Source organism: Ictidomys tridecemlineatus, chromosome 3, assembly GCF_052094955.1.
Source record: "Ictidomys tridecemlineatus isolate mIctTri1 chromosome 3, mIctTri1.hap1, whole genome shotgun sequence".
Lineage (NCBI taxonomy): Eukaryota > Metazoa > Chordata > Mammalia > Rodentia > Sciuridae > Ictidomys > Ictidomys tridecemlineatus.
In genome coordinates this window covers 45,607,339-45,632,705 of record NC_135479.1, presented here as the reverse complement: position 1 = coordinate 45,632,705, position 25,367 = coordinate 45,607,339, and the positions used below count along the sequence as shown (strand labels likewise).

The window sequence follows — 25,367 nt, the reverse complement described above, 5'->3', positions numbered from 1 at the left end:
TTTAAAAAAATTTTTTATTCTTTTTAGTTAGACATGACAGTAGGATATATTTTGACATAGTATACATACATGGATTATAACTTCCCATTTTTGTGGTTGTACATGATATGGAGTTTACTGGTTGAGTATTCATATATGAACATAGCAATGTTATGTCCGATTCATTCTACTGTCTTTCCCATCCCCCGCCCCCCCAACCTATTATCACTCACCATCCACATATCAGAGAAAACATTCTGCCTTTGGTTTTTAGGGGATTGGTTTATTTCACTTAGCATGATAGTCTCCAGTTCCATCCATTTACTGGCAAATGCCATAATTTCATTCTTCTTACGGCTGAGTAAAATTCCATTGTATATATGTACCACATTTTCTTTATCCATTCATCTGTTGAAGGGCATTTAGGTTGGTTCCATAGCTTAGCTATTGTGAATTGAGCTGTTATAAACACTGATGTGGCTGTTAGTATACTATGCAGATTTTAAGTCTTTTTTTTTCTGAGGAGTGGGATAATTGGACCAAATGGTGTCCAACCTGAACTTTTGCCCTTTTAATAAGTGTGCAGTAGAATATCTCTCCCCTCCCCTCTTTGGGGGGTGGTGGTACCAGGGATCAAATTAAGGGCCTCACACATTTTAACCAAGCATTCTTCTACTGAACTAAATCCCTAGCCCTTTAAATTTTTAAAAAATTTTATTTATTCATTCATCATTTTGGCAGTGCTAGGGATTGAACCCAAGGTCTGGTAAATACTAGGCAAGTGCTCTAACACTGAACTACATCCCTAGCCCTTTAAAAGACAGGATCTCTGTAAGTTACCCAGACTGTCCTTGAATTTGTGATCCTCCTACCTCAGCCTCCCAAGTAACCGGGATTATAGTCCTCTGCTACTGCAATTCCCTAATGAATTTTAAGTTGAACATCTTTTCATAGGCTTATTTGCTATATGCATATCTTCTTTGGTAAGCCCTTCAGATCTTTTGCCCATTTTTAAAGTTGTTTTTTTTCCCTATTATTCAATTTTAGTAGTTTTTTGGATACTAGTCTGCTATCTGATATGTGTTTTACAGTATTTTCTCCTAGTGATTGGCAGAGAAGTTTTAAATTTTTTAAAATATTTTTTTAGTTGTCAATGGACATTTATTTTACTTATTTATATATGGTTCTGAGAATTGAACCCAGTGCTTCACACATGCTAGCAAGCACTGTACCACTGAGCTACAACCTCAGTCCAAGTTTTAAATTTTAATGAAATACAACTTGCAAGTTTTTTCTTTATATAGATTGTGCTTTTGGTGGGTATCTGGACGTCATCACCAAACCCATACTTTTAAGTTTTTTTCATATTCTAGGAATTGTATAATTTTACTTTTAGTTTAGGTCTACAAACTGTTTTGAGTTGATTTTTGGGATAAGTATAAGGTCTGAGTATAGATTTGTTTTGCATGTGGAGATTGAGTTGTTACAGAACCATTTCTCAAAAAGGCCAATCTCCATTGAATGCTTTTGCTCCTTTGTCATTTGACTTTATTCTTAAGGGTTTATTTCTGGGTTCTCTCTTCTGTTCTTTTGATCCAATTAATCTGTTCTTGGGTCAACACCACACTGTCTTGATTATTGTAGCTTTAGAGTATATCTTTTTTTTTTTTTTTGAGGGGTCCTGGGGATTGAATGCAGGGGTGTTTTACCACTGAACCACGTCCCGAGCCCATTTTATTATTCAGTATGATTTAGGGTTTCATTGAGTTGCTTAAGACCTTGCTAACTTGCTAAGACTACCCTTAAATTTAGCATCCTTCTGCCTCAGCCTCCCAAGTCACTGGGATTATACAGGCATATGCCACCACACCCCTTTTCAGTTTACCTTGAAGTCAGATAGAATCAGTCTTCAACTTTATTCTTCTTCAGTGTTGTATTGGGTGTTCTTTTGCCTTTTCATATGAACTTTATTTATTTATTTTGTGGTAGAACTCAGAGATGCTTTATCCCTGAGCTATATCCATACCCTTATTTTTAAAATTTTGAGACAGGGTCTTGCTAAATTGTTGAGGCTGGCCTTGAACTTGTGATTCTCCTTCCTTAGCTTCCCTAGATACTGTGATTATAGGCATGTGTCACCACACCCAGTTTCCCATGTAAACTTTAGAATAAATTTGTTGATATCCCCAAATCTAGTGAGTTCAAAGTTTTGTTGCATTGTGGTTTTAGTTTGCATTTCCCTAGTGACTAATGAGGTGCATCTTTTCATGTTTGTCGCTTGGAGAGTGTCTGTTCAAGCTCATTGGAAATAATTTAAGAAAAATTTTTTTAGTAGTGGTAAAATACACATAACAAAAAAATTATTTGTCTTGCCCTTTTCTATCCTTTTTGTTGTTGTTGTTTATTTGTATCAGGTGCTAGGAATTGAACTCAAGGCCTCCCATTTATGAGGCAAACACTCAACCTCTGAGCTGTATCTTGGCTCTTTCCTCTATCTATCTATCTATCTATCTATCTATCTATCTATCTATCTATCTATATCTATCTATTTATTTTTGTGGTGTTGGCGGTCAACCCAGGATCTCACACATACTAGCAAGCATCGTACCACTGAGCTGTATCCCCTTTTGAAATGTAGTACTTCAGTAGTGTCAAGTACATTCATAGTTTTGTGCCACCAGTTTCTAGAACTCTCTTCATCTTGCAAAACCACAACTGTATATATCTGTTAAACAACATCTCCTCATCCTCCCACATCCCATCCCCTAGCAACCAGCTTCCTATTTTCTGAGTTTTTCTATTGTAGATACCTTATATAAGTGGACTCATACAGTATATGTCTTCTTGTAATTAACTTACTGAACTTAGCAAAAGTTCTCAAGGTTCATCCATGTTGTAACATGTCAGAATTTCCTCCTTTTTAAACTAAGGAGTATTCCTTTGTATGTAAATACCACATTTTGTACAGTAGTACCCTCTGTTATCCTTGAGGGATATGTTCCTAGATCTTCAGTGGATGCTGAAACTGCAGACTGTATTGAACCCTTAGATGTATGTACCATGTTTTTTTTTCCTACACGTAGATACCTATATTAAAAGTTTAATTGTAACTCACACTAAGAAATTAACAGCTTTAACAAATGATATGATAAAGTAGAATAATTGCAACAACATGTATACTAAAAAGAGATTTCACCTTGCTATTTACATGACATGTAATTTAAAATTTATGAGTTAGTTATTTCTGGAATGGATTACTCTATTATTCATTCTCTGTCATTGAATATTTGGGTTGCGTCTCTACATTTTGGCTATGGTGAATAATGCTCTGATTAACATGGGTGTACAAATTTCTCTTTGAGACCCTGCTTTCAGTTATTTTGGGTAGGGTTCTAGGATTAGAATTACTAGATTATATGGTCATATTTAATTTTTTGGGGGGGGTTACTGAGGATTGAACCCAGGGGTGTTTTATTAATGAGCTACATTAGTACTCCTATGTATTTTTATTTTGAAACAGTATCTAGCTCTGTTGCCCAGGTTGGCCTTGAACTTGTGAGCCTCTTGCCTCAGCCTCCTGGGTCTCTGGGATTACAGGCATGTGCCACCATGTCCAGTTCTTTCTTTCTTTCTTTTTTTTTTTTTTTTTTTTTGGTACTGGGGTTGCTTAACCACTGGGCCACATCTCCAGCCCATTTTTAAGATTTATTTTTGAGACAGGGTCTCACTAAGTTGCTTAGACCCTTGCTAAGTTGCTGAGGTGGCTTTGAATTTTCCATTCTCCTGCCTTAGCCTCCTAAGCCATTTGGATTATAGGCAATGTGCCACTGTGCCTAGCTGGTTTCAATTTAAAAAAATTTTTTTAGATGTTATGGACCTTTATTTTACTCATTTGTTTATATGCAGTGCTGAGAATCAAACCCAGGGCCTCACACATGTTAGGCAAGTGCTCTTACCAGTGAGCCATAACTCCAGCCCTGCTATTTTCAATTTTTAAAGAAATAATTATGTGGTTTCTTAAAACAGTGGCACCATTTGAAATTCCTATCAACAGTGCACAAGAGTTCCAGTTTCTCTGCTTTTCCAACACTTAATTATTTTCTATTTTTTAATTTAATTTATTTATGTATGTGGTGCTGGAATCAAACCCACTGCCTCACACATGCTAGGCAAGCACTGTACTGCTGAGCCGCAACCCTAGCCCTATTTTTTTTTTGGTGGGGAGAGTATTGGGGATTGAACTCAGGGGCACTTGACTACTGAGCCGCATCCTCAGCCCTGTTTTGTATTTTATTTAGAGAACTTCACTGAGTGAGAACCTCACTGAGTTGCTTAGTACCTTGCTTTTGCTGAGGCTGGCTTTGAACTTGCAATCTTCCTGTCTCAGCCTCCCCAGCTGCTGGGATTACAGGTGTTTGCCACCGCACCTGGCTTATTTTCTGATAGTAGTTGTTCAAATAGGTGTGAAGTGTTATTGAATTGTGGTTTTGATTTGCATTTCCATAATGTTGAATTTTGTTGTTGAGATAGGGTCTCAGTATGTTGCTCAGGCTGACCTGAAACTCCTGGATTCAAGTATTTTTCTCTCCTCAATCCTCCCAAGTAGCTGGGACTTCGAATCAAACCCAGGGCTTCACACATGGGAGGCAAATGCTCTATCCTTGAGCAATGTCCCCAAACCCTAATTATGTTATTTTTTCCTTATGCTATTTCAAAAGGAATTATTTTCTTAATTTCCTTTTCAGATTATTCATTGTGATGTCATATTAGATTTTGTGTGTGATCTTACAACTTTGCTGAATTCCCTCAATGGCTTTTTGACATTCTAATTAAATTGATATTTTTTTCTTTGATAGCCCTCTGTTCTAGATTAGCTTGCCTTTCAAGTTCTTTTTCTATTTCTCTTCGTTTGTCTCCTCTCATCCTAGTTGTCTATTAACATTTCCCCAACTTTTCTGTATCCTCCTGTCAGTCATTTAGTGAATTGGGTATTTATTGAGAATATGCTATGTATAGAACTTTGTGAAATGATGTGAGTGGTAAAATATATGATTTGGGTTTTGCTCTGAAAAAAGCTTTGTTGAGAAGACAGGTGAGGTGTGTAGACAGTAATACAAATTAGACTTGGTAAAATATGTAATTGATTGTTAGATATTCCATTATTTGGTGTTCCACTAAGAAAAATGTTGCAAATTAAAATAACACATAATGGTAGATATTGATTGTAAGTTATATCACAATTTTAGAAATGTTTGAATATGAAAAAATATAATAGATAAAATACAGTTTGAAATCAAGTGAGTGGTATAAGTAGAGATTAGTATGAATTGGAATAATATTAAAAATAGCTACTGCTTAATTGGCTACAATGGTGGGCCAGATAGTCTGTTAAACTCTATATATTATGAAAGGGTAATCTTTCTAGAAGCCATATTTGTGTAAATATCTCCAGTTTACAAATAAGGAAACCTCTCTGGAACTAGATTAATTTCATACCTAATAAGTGATAGGACTAGATTCAGACTCAGGTGGTTGACCTTAGAAATAAGTACACCTTTAAACATGCTGGATGAATACAGATGAGAGTTTTAAAGAATGATAACAGAAAATATTGAAACTATATATGAAGTAATAGAGTAAAACCTTTTGAATATCCTTCCCCTTTGTTTCTGTGATTTTTGGTGTTTTTCCTTCTTTATGATCCTTTTTCCTTCTCTCCCCTCCTCTCTTTTTCTTCCATGTTGCCATGTACCTTGTACATGCTAGAGAAGTTCTTTACCACCGAGCTATACCCCTAGCTCTCCAGCAACTACTGGCCCCCTCCACCTTTAAATTTTATTTATTTTAAATTTTATTTATTTACTTGAGGTGCTAGGGATTGAACCCAGGGCCGTGTGCTTTTCAGGCAAGCATTCTACCACTTGGCCTAGATCTCCAGCTCCCCTGACCTTTCAAGATGGAGTCTTGCTATATTGTTCAGGAAGTTCTCTTCCTTTAGACTGTGTGTGTGCCACCATGCCCAGCTTCCTTTACTTTTCCATATTAATTGCTTTTAAAGTGGTCTCGGAGTGTTTATTTGCTGAATTCATTGAATAATATTCATAAAATATTTACCCAATTGTTTATTTAAAAAATTATAACAATGATAGCATCATTAATTACAGCTAAATGTAAGTCACGTGATCAGCACATCACAGATACTGTCTAAACCTGAGGATACTGCTCTGTAGGTGGTATTATTCCCATTTTAAAGGTGAGGATATGGGAGTTCAGGAAGATTATTATGTAACTTTTCCAAAATCTCTAAATCAACTCCTGTTGAGTCAGTTGAACTCAGGTTTGTCTGGCCTCTAATTTCATTAGACCATACTTACTCTGGTAACAGTAGGAAATTTAAAGTGAATTGAACATTCTTTTTTTAAAAAAATATTTTTTGGTTTTAGTTGGACACAATACCTTTATTTTATTTTTATGTGGTGCTGAGGATCAAATCCAGGGCCTCACATGTGCTAGGTGAGCACTCTGCCACTGAGCCACAACCCCAGACCTGAACATTTTTTCTCTAAGAACAAAATAAAATTGATGTTCATATTTTGAGACAGACATTCTATCTTTCTTTCTGTCTGAGTGGGGACTGAACCCAGGTGTATTTTACCACTGAGCTATATCCCCAGTCTTTTTTTTTTTTTTTTTTTTAAAGAGAGAGTGAGAGAGGAGAGAGAGAGAGAGAATTTTTAATATTTATTTATTTATTTTTTTAGTTCTTGGCGGACACAACATCTTTGTTGGCATGTGGTGCTGAGGATCGAACCCCGGGCCGCACGCATGCCAGGCGAGCGCACTACCCCTGAGCCACATCCCCAGCCCCCCAGTCTTTTTTTTTAAGTATTTATTTTTTAGTTATACGTGGACACAATATCTTTATTTTATGCTGAGTATCAAACCTAGTGACTAATGCATGCTAGGTGAGCACTCTTTTGAGATATGATGTTGATAAGTTGCTGAGGACTTCAGCTGCTCAAGTGGCTATGATTATAGGTGTGTGTCACTGTGCCCAACTATGTTTCTGTTCTTTTCTCCCTCATATGAGTACTTGGTTCTTGGAGGTCCTCTGCCTGTAAGATATTGTTCTGTGTTGTGCAAGAAGAGACCCCTGTGTAATTGCCGTGGATAGCATTATGTATCTCCCATGGATAGCATTCTGATTTTCTTACTAGAATTCCTGATAGCTTGGGGGACAGGCTGAGAGAGATTGTAAAGTTTCCTAGGTTGGTGTGTTGTGTTGGCATGGGAAGAATACTGGGTGACTGAGTGTCTCTGGCCTCTTTGTACAGAGGAGGAAGCTTGATGCTGTGTATTACTACATGCGCAGTTTAGCTGCCAGCAACCCTATCCTGACTGCCAAGGAGAGTCTTATGAGCTTGTTTGAAGAGACCAAACGAAAGGTAAGTGGAGATGTAGAGAATCATTCGTTCCTAGGAAAATGCATTTCCCTTTGTGTCTCTTCATTCTCAGGGGAATGACTAGTAATGTCCTCAAGTGGTTGCATCAGGCTGTGCTGGTGGTAATCAGTCAGCTGCTACACAGAGTGAAAGCTATCAGGGGCCCTTGGGTGGTGTACGTGTTCCAAAGTTCATAGAATTTAAACTTCTGTGACAAAGCAGATGATACTCTGCTACTTTGATACTGTATTATACTCTTTACTTTTTTATAGTTTTTAGGCAACAAATATAGGTGAGGGCTCTGCTCTTAGTAGATGAGTTCCAGGAGAGTCTGAGCTTGGTGTGTCTGTCTGCCCTATAGGCAGAACAGATGGAAAAGAAGCAACATGAAGAATTTGAACTGAGCCCCGATCAATGGCGAAAAGGAAAGAAATCTACTTTCCGGCATGTTGGAGATGACACCACTCGCCTGGAGATCTGGATTCATCCATCCCATCCCAGGTCCTCTCAGGGCACTGAGTCTGGGAAGGATTCTGAGCAGGAGAATGGGCTGGGCAGCCTGAGTCCCAGTGATGTAAGTAAGAGTGATGCAGTAAGCAAAACTAGCTCTGTTAAACCCCAGGGCAGTGCTGGGTGGGGTGGCACAGCATGGAGTGGGGTGCACTGGGGTGGGGCCAAGTCAGGCAGCTCATATAACTATGAAGTATTCTATAGATGATTCCCACTCTTTGCGGGGTACACCAATCACTTAAGGCTCCCTTATGTCTACTTCCTTCCCATTTACAGGTCTTTTATCTTTACTGCTTTCTTCTCTCACCACTATGTGGCACTGTAGAATTTAGTAAACGTAGGATTAGAACTTCGTTGCTTTCAGTTGTGCATCACTGATGTCATGTTAAGATTCTTTGGGAGTTTGTACCTTTTCTTTTGGCAATGGGGTTTTGAACCCAGGGGAATTCTGCTATGGAGCTATTCCCTCAGCACTTTTTATTTTTTATTTTTAGAACAGGTTGGTAAGTTGCCCGAATTGGCCTTGAACTTCCACTCCTCCTTTCTCAGCCTCCCAAGTACATGGAATTAAAGGCATGTGCCATTGTACTGAGCTGATTTTGTATTTAATTTTTTTCTCTCTTGCTTGACTTTACATTTAGAAAATTAACTGAAGCAGCATGGGTATGTTGGTTAGTCTAGTTTGTCATCAGCCTTTTAGGCTGATCTATCCTATTCTTATAACTCTTGGGCTGGGTTTTGGTTTTCTCAAAGCCAGGAGAAATGACAGTAGGAAATCACAGGCTTGTATAGAAGGTTTCTTTTTTTCAATAAATGATTATTAAATACTTGCAGTGTGCCAGGCATTAAAGATGCAGTGAATAAGTTCTCCCCTTGCTCTCAAGGTGAGCATTCTAGTGAAGAACACAGAAGAGTGAACAGGCAGAGCAAAGGAAATAGCATTTGCAAAGACCTGAAGTTAGGAAGAGAGAGCACTGGATTTGGAAAAGTGTAACCTGGTTCATTGTGCCTTGAGATTAATCCATTGGAGATGTGAAAAGGACTTGAAGCAAGAAATGGCTTTGGAGATGGAGTAAAGTGAACAGATATAAGAATTGAACAGATATATTAATAAGGGAGATCAGGGAGAGAAGAGTTAAGAATAACACTAGCCATGCGCTGTGGCACATTCCTGTAATTTTCGTGGTTTGGGAGGCTGAGACAGAAGTATTATGAATTCAAAGCCAGCCTCAGCAATGGCAAGGCACTAAGCAATCAGTGAGAACGTGTATCTAAATAAAATTCAAAATAGGGCTGAGGATATAGCTCAGTGATCAAGTGCCCCTGAATTCAATCCCTAGTAACCGCCCCCCCTAAAAAAAAAAAAAATAACACTAGGTTTATAGTTTGGAAAACTAGATACTAGATAGATGATGGTCCATTCCCTGAGATAGGGAATAAAGGTGGAGCTGGTCTTAATAGAAAGATGATGAGTTTAATTTTAGACCTGTTTTTTATCATTCCTGTGGACCCTGCAGTAAAGATATTCAGAAGCTAACAGGTATCTGAAATTGAGAGCTGATTAAGCCAGAGATGAAGATTTTAGAACGTTTCTTTTTGTAGATGATAATGAAACCATGAGAGTTGATTTGTTATTAGAATTAAAGAACATAGAATGAAAAATAAGTTGAAGATATGAGAAAGAAGACCTTGCATAGGATTGGAAGGGAATAAGATCTAGAGCACAGGTGAAGAGATTAGCTTGACAGAGGGCAAGAGATCCTGCTTTCTTATGCTTGAGGGAAAGGATGAATTTGGGATTAATCTAGGGATGCAGGTAAATTTGTGGGCATTGTGGGAGAAAGATAAGAGAGGGCCTTTTGTTTTTTATTTTCTCTTTGAAGTTGGAGGCATGTTTTTCTAAGAATGAGTCAAAAGTGGTGGGATAGGAGGGTTTTTTCCCTTTGGATATTTTTTGGGTGTTTGTGTTGAGGGTACTGGAGATCGAGCCCAGGGGTTCTCTACCACTGAGCTATATTTCCAACCCTTTTTTTTCTTTTTATTTGGAGAGAGGATCTTGCTAAATTGCTGAGGCCTACCTCAAACTTTCGATACTCTGGTCTTAGCCGCCCAAGATGCCAGGATTACAGATGTGTACCACTGTGCCTAACTCCTTTGGGGTTTAATTTGTTTTTATGTTTTTTTGTTTGTTTGTTTGGTGCTGGGGATCGAACCCAGGGCCTTGTGCATGCAAGGCAAGCACTCTACCAACTGAGCTATATCCTCAGCCCCCTTTGGAGTTTAATTTAAAATCCCTGTTTGTCTTCCTTTATCTTTCTTAGTTTTTAGCTGTTTTGTGAATGACTTGGAAAGCGGTCATTACTTATAAATTAAACTACCAGTTCCTATGTACTACAGTATGCTTGGAGCCCCGTATTCATGTGTTATAGAAGCATGTTGGAGTTGCTGCTGTGGTAGAATCTCTTACTGCTTTCCTCTCCTAGTTTAGATAGTACTGCCTCAAACTGTCAGCCTTTTGGGTAAGAGATAACTTGTTCTGTTGGATTAGCTACACTATCCAACTTCTTAAAAAATGAAAGTACCAAAGGACAATTTGAGAAAGCCTTTTGTGTCTGTCTTTGATGTTGGCCCTTAGGTTGGGAATCCTTCTTAAAAAGATGTAGCTAATCTTTTAATTTTCTTTTTTTTTATTACTTTTTTTTCCAGTTGTAAATGGACACAATACCTTCATTTTATTTATTTTTATGTGGTGCTGAGGATCAAACCCAGTGCCTCATATATGCCAGGGAAGCGTTCTACCATTGAGCTACAACCACAGCCTATAACTAATCTTTTCTAGCATTCTCTTTTTCATAAGATATTTATTTACTTTTCAGTAATGTCATAAAGCCTGGGGCTGTAGCTCACTGGTAGAGCACATGTCTAGCATACTCAAGACCCTGGGTTTAATCCCTAGTACTACCAAAAAAAAAAAAAAATGTTTACATGAGTTTGTTTTTATTATGTTGATCTCAGAGAAGGCATTTTCAGCATGTGAGCTTTCATTAGACCCATAGATTTTATTAATTATTTTATTTTTTTAAAGTAAAAACCTTGTAAATGCCAGAAAGAAACAGAAATTGGGGATTGTTTTAGACTCAACAAGAGCAATTTTAGAGGAGGAAGATTTTATATGGCAGCTCACGGTTTCAGAGGCCTCAGTCTATATACAGCTGGGTTCATTTTTAGGGCTGGAGGTGAGGCAGAACTCCATGGTGGATTAGTGTGGTGGAAGGAAGCAATTCACTTGATGATTAGGAAGCAGAGACTCTACTCACCAGATAAAAATATATACCCAAAGGCACACACCCCCATTGACCCATCTCCTTCACCTACACCCTAATCACCTTCAGTCACCACTCAATTAATCCCATCAGGGATTAATTCACTGATTGGGTTAAGGCTCATAACCCAATCGTTTCTCCTCTAAACCTTCTTGTATTGTTTCACACATGAACTTTCGGGGGGACACCTCACATCCAAACCTTACGAGGGATTAAACCCAGGAGCACTGTACATTCCTGACCCTTTCTATTTTGAGACAGGACCTTGTAAATTCTGAGGCTGGCCTCAAACTTGTGATCTTCCTCCCTTAGCCTCCTGAGTTGCTAGTTTTCCAGGTGTATATAACACCACCTGATACTATTTATATATATTTTTTTACCCTAGGAGAACTATTTCCCTTAATTTTTAAAAATTTACATCTGTGAGTTTTTGTTTTTATTTCTAAGCTACTAGCACTTGAGGAAGAATTCTGCAGTTTTGGGGCTAGGGTTATAGTTCAGTGGTAAGAGTGGTTGCCTAGCATGTGTGATACCTGGGTTTGATCCCCAGCATTGAGAAGAAAAAAACCTGTAGTTTTAGCTCTTCTTTTATCCAGTAAGATAACCACAGTGCTGTTTTTATCTGTTTTTTTAAGCCCTGGTCATGTTCCAGCTTTCTTTCTTTCTTGTAGTAGATCCCAAGAACTCAGTTTGCTTTTTCTGTCCCTGTGACATACAGATTGATGAGAAGTAGACATTGGTATTATAGAAATTAAAACAACCAAAAATGATCTTTAAACTCAGGAGCATTTGGTCCCATAGGGAAGATAAAATGATAAATACAGTCATGTGCTATATAACAACATTTTCGTCAGTGACAAACCACATATACAATAGTGGTCCCATAAAATTATATTGTATTTGTCTTAGTTTTGTAAGTATACTCTGTGATGCTCATACAGTGATGAGATTACCTAATGGTACATTTCTGAAAGTGAATGTAGGCCTATAGTTAAGTGATACATGACTGTATATGATCACAGCATGGTGTGTTAAGTGCTGTAATGAAGGCAAGCATGGGGTGAGGGGAGACTATGGGAGCATACAGCTGAGCGTCTGGTCTGGGCATGCTTGGTGAAGGCTAGGATGAGGCAGCATTTTGCAGCTAAAAGGTGATGTAAGGGTGCTTCTGTACTTATGAGAGAAGCATAAAGGCTTAGGGAACTGCAAGTAATTCAGTATAGCTGGAGAATAAGATGTGATGTGTGCTCTTGCTAGATACTTGGGTCATCCTTTACCCTTTTTTTCCCCTGCATTCCTACATTGAGTCAATACCAAGTGCTATTGAATCTACTTTTTTTTTTTGATGGTGGTGCTGAGGATTGAACCCAGGGCCTTGTGCGTGCAAGGGAAGTACTCTACCAACTGAGCTATTTCCCTAGCTCTGAATTTACTCTTTTTTTTGGGCGGGGGTACCAGGGATTGAACTGAGGGGCACCCAGCCACTGAGCCACATCCCCAGCCCTATTTTGTATTTTATGAAAGACAGGGTCTCACTAAGTTGCCTAGCACCTCACTAGATTTCTGAGGCTGGCTTTGAACTCCCGATCCTCCTGTCTCTGCCTCCCGAGCCACTGGGATTACTGGTGTGCGCCACTGCACCTGGCCCTGAATCTACTCTTAAACTAACTTTAAGCCATCCATTTCTCTCCATTCTCATTGCCATCACCTAGTCCTACAAGTTATCATTTCAGTAATCTACATACTATTAAAAGGAGTTCCTTGTGGTCTTTCCCCATTTGTTCCTAGTTCTTCTCAGGTCTTTCTTTTTAGAAGTAATCCAAAGGAGCTTCCAGATGCATAATTCTGATCATGTTACTTTCCTATTTAAAGTCTTTAGTTCTTTCTATTTGTTTTTAGAATTAGGTTCAAAAATCCTTGATAGTCTACTGGACCCCCACATGATCTGGCCCATACTACTACTTCTTCTACTACTACTAGGTTTTTTTGGTACTGGGAATTTAACCCAGGGGTGCTTTACCCCTGTATCACATCCCCAGCCATTTTTTAAAAAAATTATTGTTTTTTTTAGTTTTAGATGGACATGGTGCCTTTATTTATTTATTTTTATTGTGGTGCTGAGGATCAAACCTGGTACCCCATACATGCTAGGCGATACTCTACCACTGAGCCACAACCCCAGCCCCTATTTTTTTACTTTATTTTTAAAAATTTTTCATTGTAGTTGGACACAGTACGTTTATTTCACTTATTTATTTTTGTGTGGTGCTGAGGATCGAACCCAGGGTCTCGCATGTGTGAGACAAGTGCTCTACTGCTGAGCCACAACCCCAGCCCCTCTTTTTATTTTTTATTTTGAGACAGGGTCTCACTAGGTTGCTTAGCTGGCCCATACTACTTCTTATACCTTTCTTCTTTCCTTTGTTCCAGTTCTCCTCTGACCTCTTCCTTGAAAAGTCCAAGCTCTTCTCTAACCCCTGCCTATTATATATTCTCTCTTCCCAAACAGTCCATTTCTTCTATTTCTTCTGCCTTTCTCAGTCCTATTCTCATTTATCTTTCAGGTCTCAGCCTAAATATATCTTTTTCAGAGAAGATTTTCCTGAGCCCCAAGACTGGCTACTTCTCCTTTATGATTCCCATTTCTACTTAAGTAATTTTAGGTGTCATTTTGTTGCTGCTGTTACTTAAGATCTTTCTCTTGCTAGATTGAAGGCTTTATGAGAGTACTTTGAAAGTACTTTGTTCTTTTCTTTATCCCCAGTGTGTGCATACAGGAGATTCTAAATAAATTGAGTATACAAATGAGAGGAAGTCAATGAAGAGAAGGTCATAAGGGTTAGATTCTTTCAGAAATAGTGAGACATTTGGATTTCAAATATTGAGCATTTTAAGCTGGGTGATAGTATAATTGGATTTGTATAATGACCAATACCATTTTTATTCCCAGTATTTGTATTTACTTATGCTTTTGGTACCAGGGATTGAACTCCAGGAATGATTTACCACTGAGTGACATCTCCAGCCCTTTTTATTTTGAAATAAGGTCTGCTTAGTAGCTAAGTGTTTCACTAAGTTGCTTATGTTGACTGAATTTGTGATCTTCCTGCCTTACCCCATGAAAATCCCAGGACAAATATGTTTGTCTTTAAAGGGAATTTTTTAAATTGCAAAAGTAATCAAATGTAATAAGTGGTAGAGTGCCCCACTGTTCAGTTCCCAGAACACAAGGGGAAAAAAAACCAACTTTTTTCTTTTGTTCTAATACTGAAAATACTGGACAGAGCTGGGCATGGTGGCACATGCCTGTAATCCCAACAGTTTGAGTGGCTCAGGCAGAAGAATGGTAAGTTGGAGGCTAGCCTCAGCAACTTAGTAAGACCTTGTCTCAAAATAAAAAATTAAAAGGGCTGGGTATGTCACTTAGTGGTAAAGCATCCCTAGTATCAAAAATTTAAGAAGAGGGATTATTATACAAATCACACAGAAATGTTTAAGATTTAAAGTGAAAGTCATTTATCTTTCTACCTTCAGAGACAACACTGTAAAATATTTGATAGAAGTCCTCCCAGACCCTTTTTTTTTTTTTTTTTGGCACTAGGAATTGAATCTAGGGATGCTTTACCTATATATAGCCCCAGTCATTTTTATTCATTTTTAAATTTTGAGACAGGGTCTTGCTAAGTTGCTTTTGGTATCTCTAAGCTGCTGAAGCTGGCCTTGAACTTGTGAACTTCCTTCCTCAGCCTCCTGAATTTCTGGAATTACAGGCATGCCTCACCGTCCCCAGGTTTCCATACCATTTTTAAAGCATTTATGCATGCGTATATATACACATACCTGCAGAAACATTAAATACACACACACATATATTTTGCAGTGGTGGTGATAGAACTCAGGGCCTTGTACATGCCAGGCAAGTGCTTTACCACGGAGCTACACCCTCAACCCTAAAATATATTCTTTTAACAAAAATTGTATTATACTATATATAATTATTTGCAATTTCTACTTTTTAAAATTAACAATTGGACATACAATCTTTTCTGCTATAGTGTAACATGTGTTCCTAAAAATCACTGTGGTTTTCAAAACTGTATAGTGAAATCTACAGGCATGATGGCACACACCTGTAACTCCAGTTACTCAGGAGAGGTGGAGGCAGAAGGATCACAAGTTTGAGACCAGCCTGGGTAGCTTGGTGAGAACCTGTCTCAAAATAGAAAGTGGGACTGGGGTTGTGGCTCAGTGGTAGAGTACTTGCTTAGCACGTGTGAGGCACTATGTTCGATTCTCCACATCACATAAAAGTAAATAAAATAGTGTTTTCATCTATAACTAAAAAAAAAAAGAGGGCTGGGGCTGCAGCTCAGTAGTATAGTACCTTTGTGTTTAATTCCCAATACCACCAAAAAAAAAAAAAAAAAAAAGCAAGAAACGCCCACCAAATAAATGTAGGGCTTATAAGTAAAAGGAGTCATTTGTGCAATCTTATACATGTGGAGAGGTTAAGAAATATGCCAAGATCTGAGTGTGGTGGTGCATACCTGTAGTCCCACCTTCTCTGGAAGCTGAGATGGGAGGATCACTTGAACCCACAAGTTCAAGACCAGCATGGGTAAAACATCAAGGCCCTGTCTCTCAGAAAAAGGGGAAAAAAAGGAAAGAAGGATGTAAATACTACATTAACTAATTTACCTTGAAAAAAACATGAAGTATTTTTGTAGAAGTGGGATTTGGAAGAGTTGCAGCTTATGAGTCACTGTGACACGGTAGATACTTGAAATTGAATGGGCAGGAGACACATAAGATGTGAACATCACATCTTCGTGTGTTGAACTGAGTTAGCTGGTAGATATTTAGGGTTTGTTCATGTGTTTTATTTATTTTTCTTCATGTTGATTCAGATGGGAACTTTTTCCTTTGTTCACCTGTTTCTTTTGAATACATTTATGCATAAGCAAACACAAAATTTGTGTTATGCTCAAAATGTTCCTTAATATATTGATCACAATTGAATCAGTTCACATTTTCAAAATGAGCTTTATAGCAGAACTATTTCATTTGTCCAAGAATGTTTTTAGTATGTTCTCAGCATGACTGTATATTTTTTTTACAAAGATGTATGTCACTTATTTACTTATCTAGGTAATTTAAATATTTTTGTGTATTGCTTGTTTTGATTAACTGACCTTTTTTTAGGTGCTTAGTTTTTTTGTTTTTTTGCCATTTGGGGGATTAAACCCAGGGCTTTTGCACAAGCTAGGCAAGTGCTCTATCAATGAGCTATACCCATAAACCTTTTTAAAGTTTGTTTTGAGGCAAGGTTATTTAAATTGCCCAGGCTGTGCTCAAATTTGGTGATTGTCCTGCCTCAGTCTCCCTAGTAACTAGGATTATAGGTGTGTACCACTATGCCTGGCTTGGTGAGATTAGCTTTAATAGGAATTGCTCCTTTAGCAACTACTAGAGAGTTTCTAGCACAAACTAGTAAAATTCAGATTCATGAATAAAAAGAACTTGGCTTTAGGTGGTTATTGGTAATGATAATAATGTCTCAACTAGTTTGTTGTCCTTTGCCAAGCATGAGCTTGGATCTCTCTCTTTCTCTCTCTCTCTCTCTCTCTCTCTCTCTCTCTCTCTCTCTCTTCTCTCTCTCTCTCTCTCTAAATGGTTGTAGGAGGTTAGCTTGTGGGATGTTGGTTTTTAGCCTTGAGATGTGGTTTGGGTTGAATATCCAGCCTGGGGACGGACTGCCAACCTCAACTACAAGTGGCATCTTATTGCAGTTCACATTTTAAACTCTTTCCCCTGTAAGGTAGTCCACTCAAAGTTGGTGTTGCCTGCCGTGTTGCCAGGGTTCTAGGCAATATTTGGTGGGTGTTCCTCCTATTCTTTTTTATTTCCTTTTGAAAATGAAACCAAAGGGTACTGCATGGCAAATGGGTTATTGTTGACAGTCATTGAGATAAATAAAGATATTAAATTATAAAATATAAATCAATTAAATATAAATCATTTTCACAAAGTAAAGGTCTCTGATGGGACCACTAAGAATTTTTTAGATCCGATTGCTCCATTATCAGCATCTTGAATAGATCATAATATAAGTCTGTCTGCTGGGGAAGAACGGAGCATCTGAGAATGAGAGATTTTGATGGGTGTTTGTCTTTGAAACTTCAGTGAATTGTTTTGTTCTAGAATGATTTAGTTTACCTTTTCCAGCATTTTCCCAACTCATTATTAACAACAATATACTTGGTGCTACATGTAGAAAGTAAGTCTTTAGATAAGAAATGTCTCCTTGAATTTGGCTAAGTGCTTGTCAAACTTTCCTTGTCTTTAGCCTCTCTGGATATATTTTGGGGTTCAGCCTGGACCATGCCTTAATATACCTATTATTTGGCCTTATTTGAATCTCCTATATTTTACTTCACCTTGTTCGCCTAAGTTGTGCTCTTTTTGGTCATCCTCTGTTGCATACCATTATTTATTTTATTTCTTTAAATAATGTCTGTTTTTAAGACTTATACAAGTCTGGAGAATTTAATGAGTTGCCCCTGAATTTTTGGAAGTAGGAGGGTCCAGTGTTGATCCAAATCAAAGTTTAGTTTACTTAGCCAGTTTTGCCAGCTTTGTGTGAGAATTGTAAAAATAAACACAACATTGTTATTGTTATTTTCTCAGTTTGCTTGGTGTCTACTACTTGGGCTAGCATACTTTTTCCATGAAACATCAGATAGTAAATATTATAGGCTTTGAAGGCCATATGGTCTTTGTTGCAACTATACTGTTGTGGTGCTAATGCATCCATACACAATGTATAAATGAATGATCATGGTTGTATTCCAGTAAGACTTTATTTGCAAATATAGATGATGGGTTGGATTTGGCCTGTGGGGCCTAGTTTGTCAACTTCTGCTCTAGTGGAAGAAATAGATACATAAGCAATGTTGTGTATCCAGTTGATTCTTGTTGGTTTTGATAGTTATGTTTTATAAGTTGCCACAAACACACTACATTAGTGAATATTGGAACTTGTTCATAAGGAAGATGCAGAATTAGATTCCTTCATGCTCTGGTAACAACATATTTAGTCAACTGATAAACATATAACTTTGTTTTACATGTTTTTCTGCTTAAAGACACCTTATTTAATATATATTATCAATTAATTAACATTGCATTCTTCACTAACAGCCCTATCACTCATACCTGAACAAAGTTTATCCAATACATATTTTTTCTATAAAGTGCATCACAGCCTTCTTGCACTAAGGAACATTAGACAACACTTCAGAAGCATTAAGCTTAGTGGCTATTTGTAAACATCAACAAAAAGCACAGGAATATGAAAAATGTGACCCTATGTAGATCACAAAAAGGACATTTGTTTAAAGTGTGACCAGAAACATGAAGGCAAAGAGTTGCCTTGTTTGACTTCAGCTAGGGATGTGTGTTAGGTGATTCAAAGAATGACACAAAAGCCCCGTATTGATTTTGGGAATTACAAGAAAGTTTTAGTGAGTTCACTGAATTCACAGATATAAATCCATAAATAATGAAGCTGAAATGTAATACAGTGAGTGTCTTGACAGAGGCTTGTCAAATACAGAGACGGTCCCTTGTTTCAGACCTAGCAGAGACATGGGTTGGGGAAGGGGGAAAGGAAAGTGAAGTTAGAAGACTTCTTGGAGAAATGAACCAGTCAGAATGGGAAGAGTGTATTCCATGAGCAAAGACAGAGGTGTGAAATAGCAGAGGATTTGCAGGGCACTTAATTCTGTGGTGAGTTGAGGGATAATTTGAGAACATTGGAGTGGTGAAGTTACAGTAAGTGAGCCTTCTACAGGGCTGTATTCTTTTTTAAAATTTTATTATTTTTTATAGTTGTAGCATGCCTTTATTTTATTTGTTTATTTTTATGCAGCACTAAGGATCAAATTTGGTGCCTCATAGTGCTAGGCAAGCACTCTCCCACTGAACTGCAGACCCAATCCTGGGGCCATGTTCTTGATGGGTACTATGATACATGTCTTTTGTAATATACTTCTGGATTGTGGAAATAATAATTTGTTTTTTGAATTTTGTGTTTGTCATGTCTGCATTGTAATTAATGAAAGTAGCACTATTCCATTAAAGTTGGTGGGTTGGAGGTTGTCTGAAGTTTTTGCCCCATAGTTTGCTGATTCAAAAAGTTTAAGGGCATCTCTTAAATAAGGCTTTAGGCATTCTGAACTCCAACATGCTAGTGTCTCTGTGTCTTGGTTGTTGGAGGAAATTGCCAATAGCTTGGATTTAAAAGTTTTGTTTTTCCAAATTAAAAATTTACAAAGCCAACACCACATGAATCTTGTAAAAAATTACAAAGTGCAGATAAACAGTACCTTTTTACCACTTAGTGAGAATCACTATTAATTTGTTAGTATATGTTCTTCCTGCATATTTAAACAGAGTACAACATTTCTATTGGAAATATCTAATGCCTATTAACCTGGGAAGCCAGAAGGGAATAATCTATGCCTAATTATTATTCCAGAATGTTATTGAAAAAATGGTATTCTAATTTCTTAGGTCAGCATGATTATCTTTATTTTCCTGTCTTATCAAAGTAGCACAATTAGAGTGACACCAGAAGATTGATGAAGAGCAAACTCAAAAAAGGTTAAACATTTAATAGACTGAATATTATCCTGAAATTGAATCTTAAGGGTCCATTTCATGAGGAAATATTTTGAACTAATGGTAAATTGGGCAGTGGTGGATTAATTTGAGGCCACCTGGGCCTAGACAGTTTATGACTTTTTTGGAAAGCTGGGTTTTAAGTGGAAAAGTTCGGATTGTAATATTGGAGTTGGTTTCTAGATTGGTAGGAATGGAGATTCAAAGAAATCTCTTTAGATATCTTTTATGAGATATTCTCATTCATTCTCATTCTCTCTCTCTCTCTCTCTCTCTCTCTCTCTCTCTCTCTCTCTCTCTCTGTCTCTGTCTCTGTCTCTCTTTCTCACAATTAGTTTTTTGGCACTGGGAATTGAATCCAGGGCCTTGAGCATGCTAAGGATTTGAGCTGTATACCCCCAGCTGCCTCAACTTCTAATTATTATTATTATTATCTTTGCACTAATGGGGTTTGAGCCCAAAGGTACTTTACCACTGAACTACAAGCCCAACTCTGAATTATTTTATTTGGAGACAAGGTCTTACCATGTTGCTGAGGCTGGCCTCAAATTTGTAATCCTTCTGCCTCCATCTTCATGTTGTTGGCATACTAGCGTGTCCACCTCATCTGGCTCAACCTCTTTTAAAATATTTTAAGTAAAGAAATATTTTTAAATGGGTAATATATTTTGTGGTTGTATATGTGATAATTTTCTTTTTCTCACATTATTTGTGGCCTATCATATACACTGTTATTTTCCTTTGCTTGTTTTTGTATTACTGTTGGACTTCAGAGACCCTTCTATGAGTGATTGCCTTCAAGTCCATTATTTCTTTGTAGAGGCCAGCAGTTTGGTAGCTTTCATTAATTTTGTAATTTTATCCAGTATCATATAAGTCAGGGGCAGAGTAGTAGCACTTTGGGCTTTGGAGAACCTTGTGTTCAAGTCCTCATTTTATCAGATATTAGCTTTAAGACTTTGGGCATGTTCCTTAACCTGACTGAATTTGAGTTTACTCATTTGTAAGATGATGTTTCCTGAGGTTTGGGAATCATAGTTTCTGCCTGAAAATTTGCATGCTGCCCTTGCCTGAATCTCTTGTGTTTTCTCAGAGGCTTGATTATAAGTTGGGAATGATAGTTGTCCCCCCCCACACACTTTTTTGGGGGGCAAGTGATAGTTTTCTTTCTGATATTGAGTATGTGGCTACAAAGGGTTGTATAGTATGAGTGTATTCTTCTGGCATTTAATCAATAGGTCAGCAAAATGGGGCTGCAGTTATGGCTCAGTGATAGACTACTTGTCTAGCATGCGTGAGGCACTAGGTTCCATCCTCAGCACCACATAAAAATAAATAAGTAAAATAGAGATATTGTGTCCATCCACAACTAAAAAATAAAAATAGTTCAGCAAAGTAAAATTTTGTTAGCAAAGGAGCATACCTTCACTGTGGAAAACCCAGGTCAGGTAGCCTGTAGCACAGAGTCTCATATGCTCTTACTTTTGCTTGAGAGCTTTACTTTTTTGTTTTGTAGTATGGGGCTTTATAGAAAAGTAAGAACAATGTGTTATTCAGGTAACATTTCTTTCAGACCCATCATTTGTTTTGCTTTTCAGTGCTCTTTGCATAGTTTGTACACCTGAGCTACTGCCACCTCCACTATAGTGCTGAAGAAAGGGGCTATGTGTGAGTGTTACACATTTTTTTTTTTTAGAATTTTTTTTTAATATTTATTTTTTTTAGTTCTCTGCAGACACAACATCTTTGTTGGTATGTGGTGCTGAGGATCGAACCTGGGCTGCACGCATGCCAGGCGAGCGTGCTACCGCTTGAGCCACATCCCCATCCCCGAATGTTACACATTTAATGCCTCCACCCTCCTCCAGTGTAGTCATACGTCCCATAGGAGATTTAGAATATTATTGCTGTAAGTATATATGTGACTGTATGACCAATGTGATTCTGCAACCTGTACAATCAGAAAAATGAGAAATTATACCACATTTGATTCAAATGTATATGTCAAAATCATTGTACCATCATGTGTAACTAATAAAAAAAAAAGAAAAAAAAATGACTAATGAAAAAAAAGAATTTCAGCTGTCTTTAGCAAGATGATGTTCCTTGCTTGTACTATAGTGAATTTGTTCTTCAGTTTGTTATCATAAGACTTGTTTTTTTATTGGTTGTTCAAAACATTACAAAGCTCTTGACATATCATATTTCATACATTTGATTCAAGTGTGTTATGAACTCCCATTTTTACCCCGTTTACAGATTGCAGAATCACATCGATTACACATCCACGTTTTTACATAGTGCCATATATCATAAGACTTTTTAAGTTTGTATTTTCAGAGCCAATACCATTATGAAGCTTAGGAAAAGCTTTTGGCCTGATTTTTCTCTGGCTAACATAAGCATTAATTTAATCTAAAATGAGAGAGGTGTGGAATCTGTGTTAGTAGGTAAATGTTTTATCTGTGATAATCTGATTGTTTCATTGCCCCATAATTATATTAACCTGGCAGAGAAAGTTAACTTTTTTTTTTTTTTTTGCCTCATGGATACAGGGATTTCTTTTCTTTCTTTCTTATTTTTTTTTTTAATATTTATTCTTTTAGATGTAGGTGGACACAATACCTTTATTTAATTTTCGTATGGTGCTGGGGATCGAACTCAGTGCCTCACACATGCTAGGCGAGCGATTTTCCTGTGAGCCACAACCCTAGCCCCAAGGATACAGGGATTTCTTATCTAAGATGGACATCATGTGGTTTTTTGCTACTGTTGTGAGTTGACCTTCTTTAATTAATTTGTACTAGAGATTGAATCCAGGGATGCTTTACCACTGAGATATATCCTCAGTCCTTTTTAATTTTTTTATTTTGAGACAGGATCTTTCTAAGTTGCTGAAGCTGGCCTTGAACTTGTAATTTTCCTGCCTCAGCCTCCTTAGTTGCTGGGATGATAGGTGTGTGCCACCATGCGTAGCTCATTTCTTAGTTCTTTACTTTTATAAAGTAATTTGTAGTACAAACCTTTCACTCTAGAAGCTCTGTGAAAGAATGTTTCTGGGAACTGAGATTTGGCAATGTGATGACAGAGGTTCAAAGAGCTTCTTTCTACAAGAGGCAACTCCAGATTGACTCTCTTTTTTTCTAGGCCATAAGCAATAGGTTGGTGAGATTGCTATCAAAAGTCAGAACCAGGACCTGATAATGATAATATGAAATATGCTGCGAGAAGCAGTCTTAACAGTCAAGGACTGGGGCTCCTTGCCTGGACCACTACTAGACCTTAGGGCTGAAGTCTTTTTTCTCTTTGTGGTTGGCAGTGAGTGGAAGTTTCTCAAAGCACACTGGTCCTACCTACAGACCCTTAACACCCCATATGACCTCGGTCACCAAACCACTTAAGGGCTTTATTTTTATCCTGTCTGTTTCTTCAAGATGTGAGGTTGGTTTCTTTAACAGAGCAAAGTTCTCTAGGGGAAGAAACAGAGTGCCAGGGTGCAGTCAAGGCTGGTTAAACACTAAAACCACACTCTTCATCTTTTTGGGCTTGAGACGTGACATAAGCCATGCTGCAAACACCAGCTTCCACACTGTGAAGAGGCCTTCTCAGCTGCTCTGTTTATTTTTTGTGTATATGTTATATTTTTAAATAATTAAAATGTGGAGGACAAAAAAATTATACCTTTTCATTGCATGTTAGCCAGAAATCTAATTCTAAGAATGGACACTTTCTTAAAATCCATCATTTCCCAATTTAAGCTTTTTCATCTTCCCCAGGGGTGTTGATGAGAACTCTCACAACTCACCAGGTCTCAGGAAGCCAGATTACCAACATATCCTGTTCGCGTGCGTGTGTGTATTCTGTGTTACCCACAGGCCACTTTCCACCCCATGTGAACTTTAGTTACCATCCGGAAAGTCAGGACCCAGATACCAGTCAGAATTTCCAGACTTTGGTTTGGTTGAGATATTTTAGAAAATGTTAACAGCATTAATTATAAAGAGACTTTTTTAGTGGCATGCTTGGCAAATAGAAATTAATATATTGTGAATAGAGGAGAGGAAGGCATTGTGAGCGCTTTTTCCAGTAATGTGTTCAAAATGAACATTCAGAAGAAAACATGAAGCAGTTGAGATGCAGAGGAATAGAGAGAAGGAGGAGGGTGATCAGAGATTGATTAGAAGGAGGGTGATCAGAGATTGATGAGAAGTTAAACTCACATCATCTCAATTCTTAGGTCTTAAGGCTAAGTTCTAAAGGTCTTATTTCATTCTTTAAAATTATAACCTCTGATAGGGGACTGGGGCTCCAGCTCAGTGGCAGAGCACTTGCCTAGCACATTTGAGGGATCCTTAGCACCACATAAAAATAAACAAAACAAAGGCAGTCTGCTTATCTACAACTACAAAAAAAATGTAACATATATATCATTGGAGTTATTTATAACCCTTTCCATCACATTTTGTTTTAATCAGCATTTTTATTTATTTATTTATTTATTTTGAGACAGGGTCTTGCAAAGACAGCCTTTTGAGACAGCCTGTTGCCCAGGCTGGTTTCAAACTCTTGGCCTCAAGCAATCCTCCTGCCTCAGCCTCCTGAGTAGATGATACTACAGTGTGCACACCATTGTGCCTGTGCCTGGCTGAATTCAGCATTTTTAAATTGATATAAATAGTATGTATTGAATCAGGTAATGCTCTAGAACAGAGGTGGGCAAAATGCTACCACTGGCCTATGAGCTAAGAATAGTTTTTACATTCTTATATAAGGCGTTGTTTTAAAACGTAAGGAATTGTGACAGAAACCCCATGAAACTTAAACTATTTACTCTCTGAACTTTGGCAAAAAAAGTTTGCCCATCACTCCTTTAGAAGCTGAGAGGGGTAAATGCTGAGGTTCTTCCTTTAGGAAGGTAATTGCTAATGAGGGTGTTAGGGACTTTTTGGGCTGACAGTTCATTTTGCAGACTAGCTATTGCAGGATGTTTAGCATTCCTGGCCCCGCCCACTAGATGCCAGTAAGGCCCACACACATTTCCAAACACTCCCTGGGAGGAGAGGCACTATTCTGATTGAGAACAACTGATTTAAAAGCTTGATGAGATCAAGAATACCTTGTCAAACTACTTATTTCATAGGAGAACAGACTTGGGTTAGGTTTTCATGGTGTAAATCGGCAGTATTGCAAGAGAATAGGGAGAGTATTTGGTAGGGTACAATAAAAATGTTTTAAGGAAACCATTTATTGAATGTGTTGCCTGTTTCACCATTTTAAAAATTGTTGAGATTGGTTTATTATTTATTAAAGTTTTTTTTGATGTTGCTGAATTTTCAAAACTACGTTTGTCTCTGTGTCTCTTTGGCCTTAATGTCCAGATGATTTTGAAATCTGTGGGAATCTGTATGATGTACTTGAGAGACATACTCAA

At 37.7% G+C, this 25,367-nt stretch overlaps 1 protein-coding gene across 3 annotated transcripts in view; it reads left to right on the top strand.

The window, feature by feature from the left end:
• Smg6 (SMG6 nonsense mediated mRNA decay factor) overlaps window positions 1-25,367 on the top strand; it is a 234,817-nt gene that overhangs the window by 16,409 nt on the left and 193,041 nt on the right. For all 3 annotated transcript variants that reach the window (XM_005327910.5, XM_021728164.3, XM_021728163.3), the window contains 2 exons: window positions 7,314-7,424; window positions 7,783-7,995. In XM_005327910.5, the coding sequence (XP_005327967.1) occupies window positions 7,314-7,424; window positions 7,783-7,995 (324 nt within the window). The remainder of the gene's footprint in view (window positions 1-7,313; window positions 7,425-7,782; window positions 7,996-25,367) is intronic.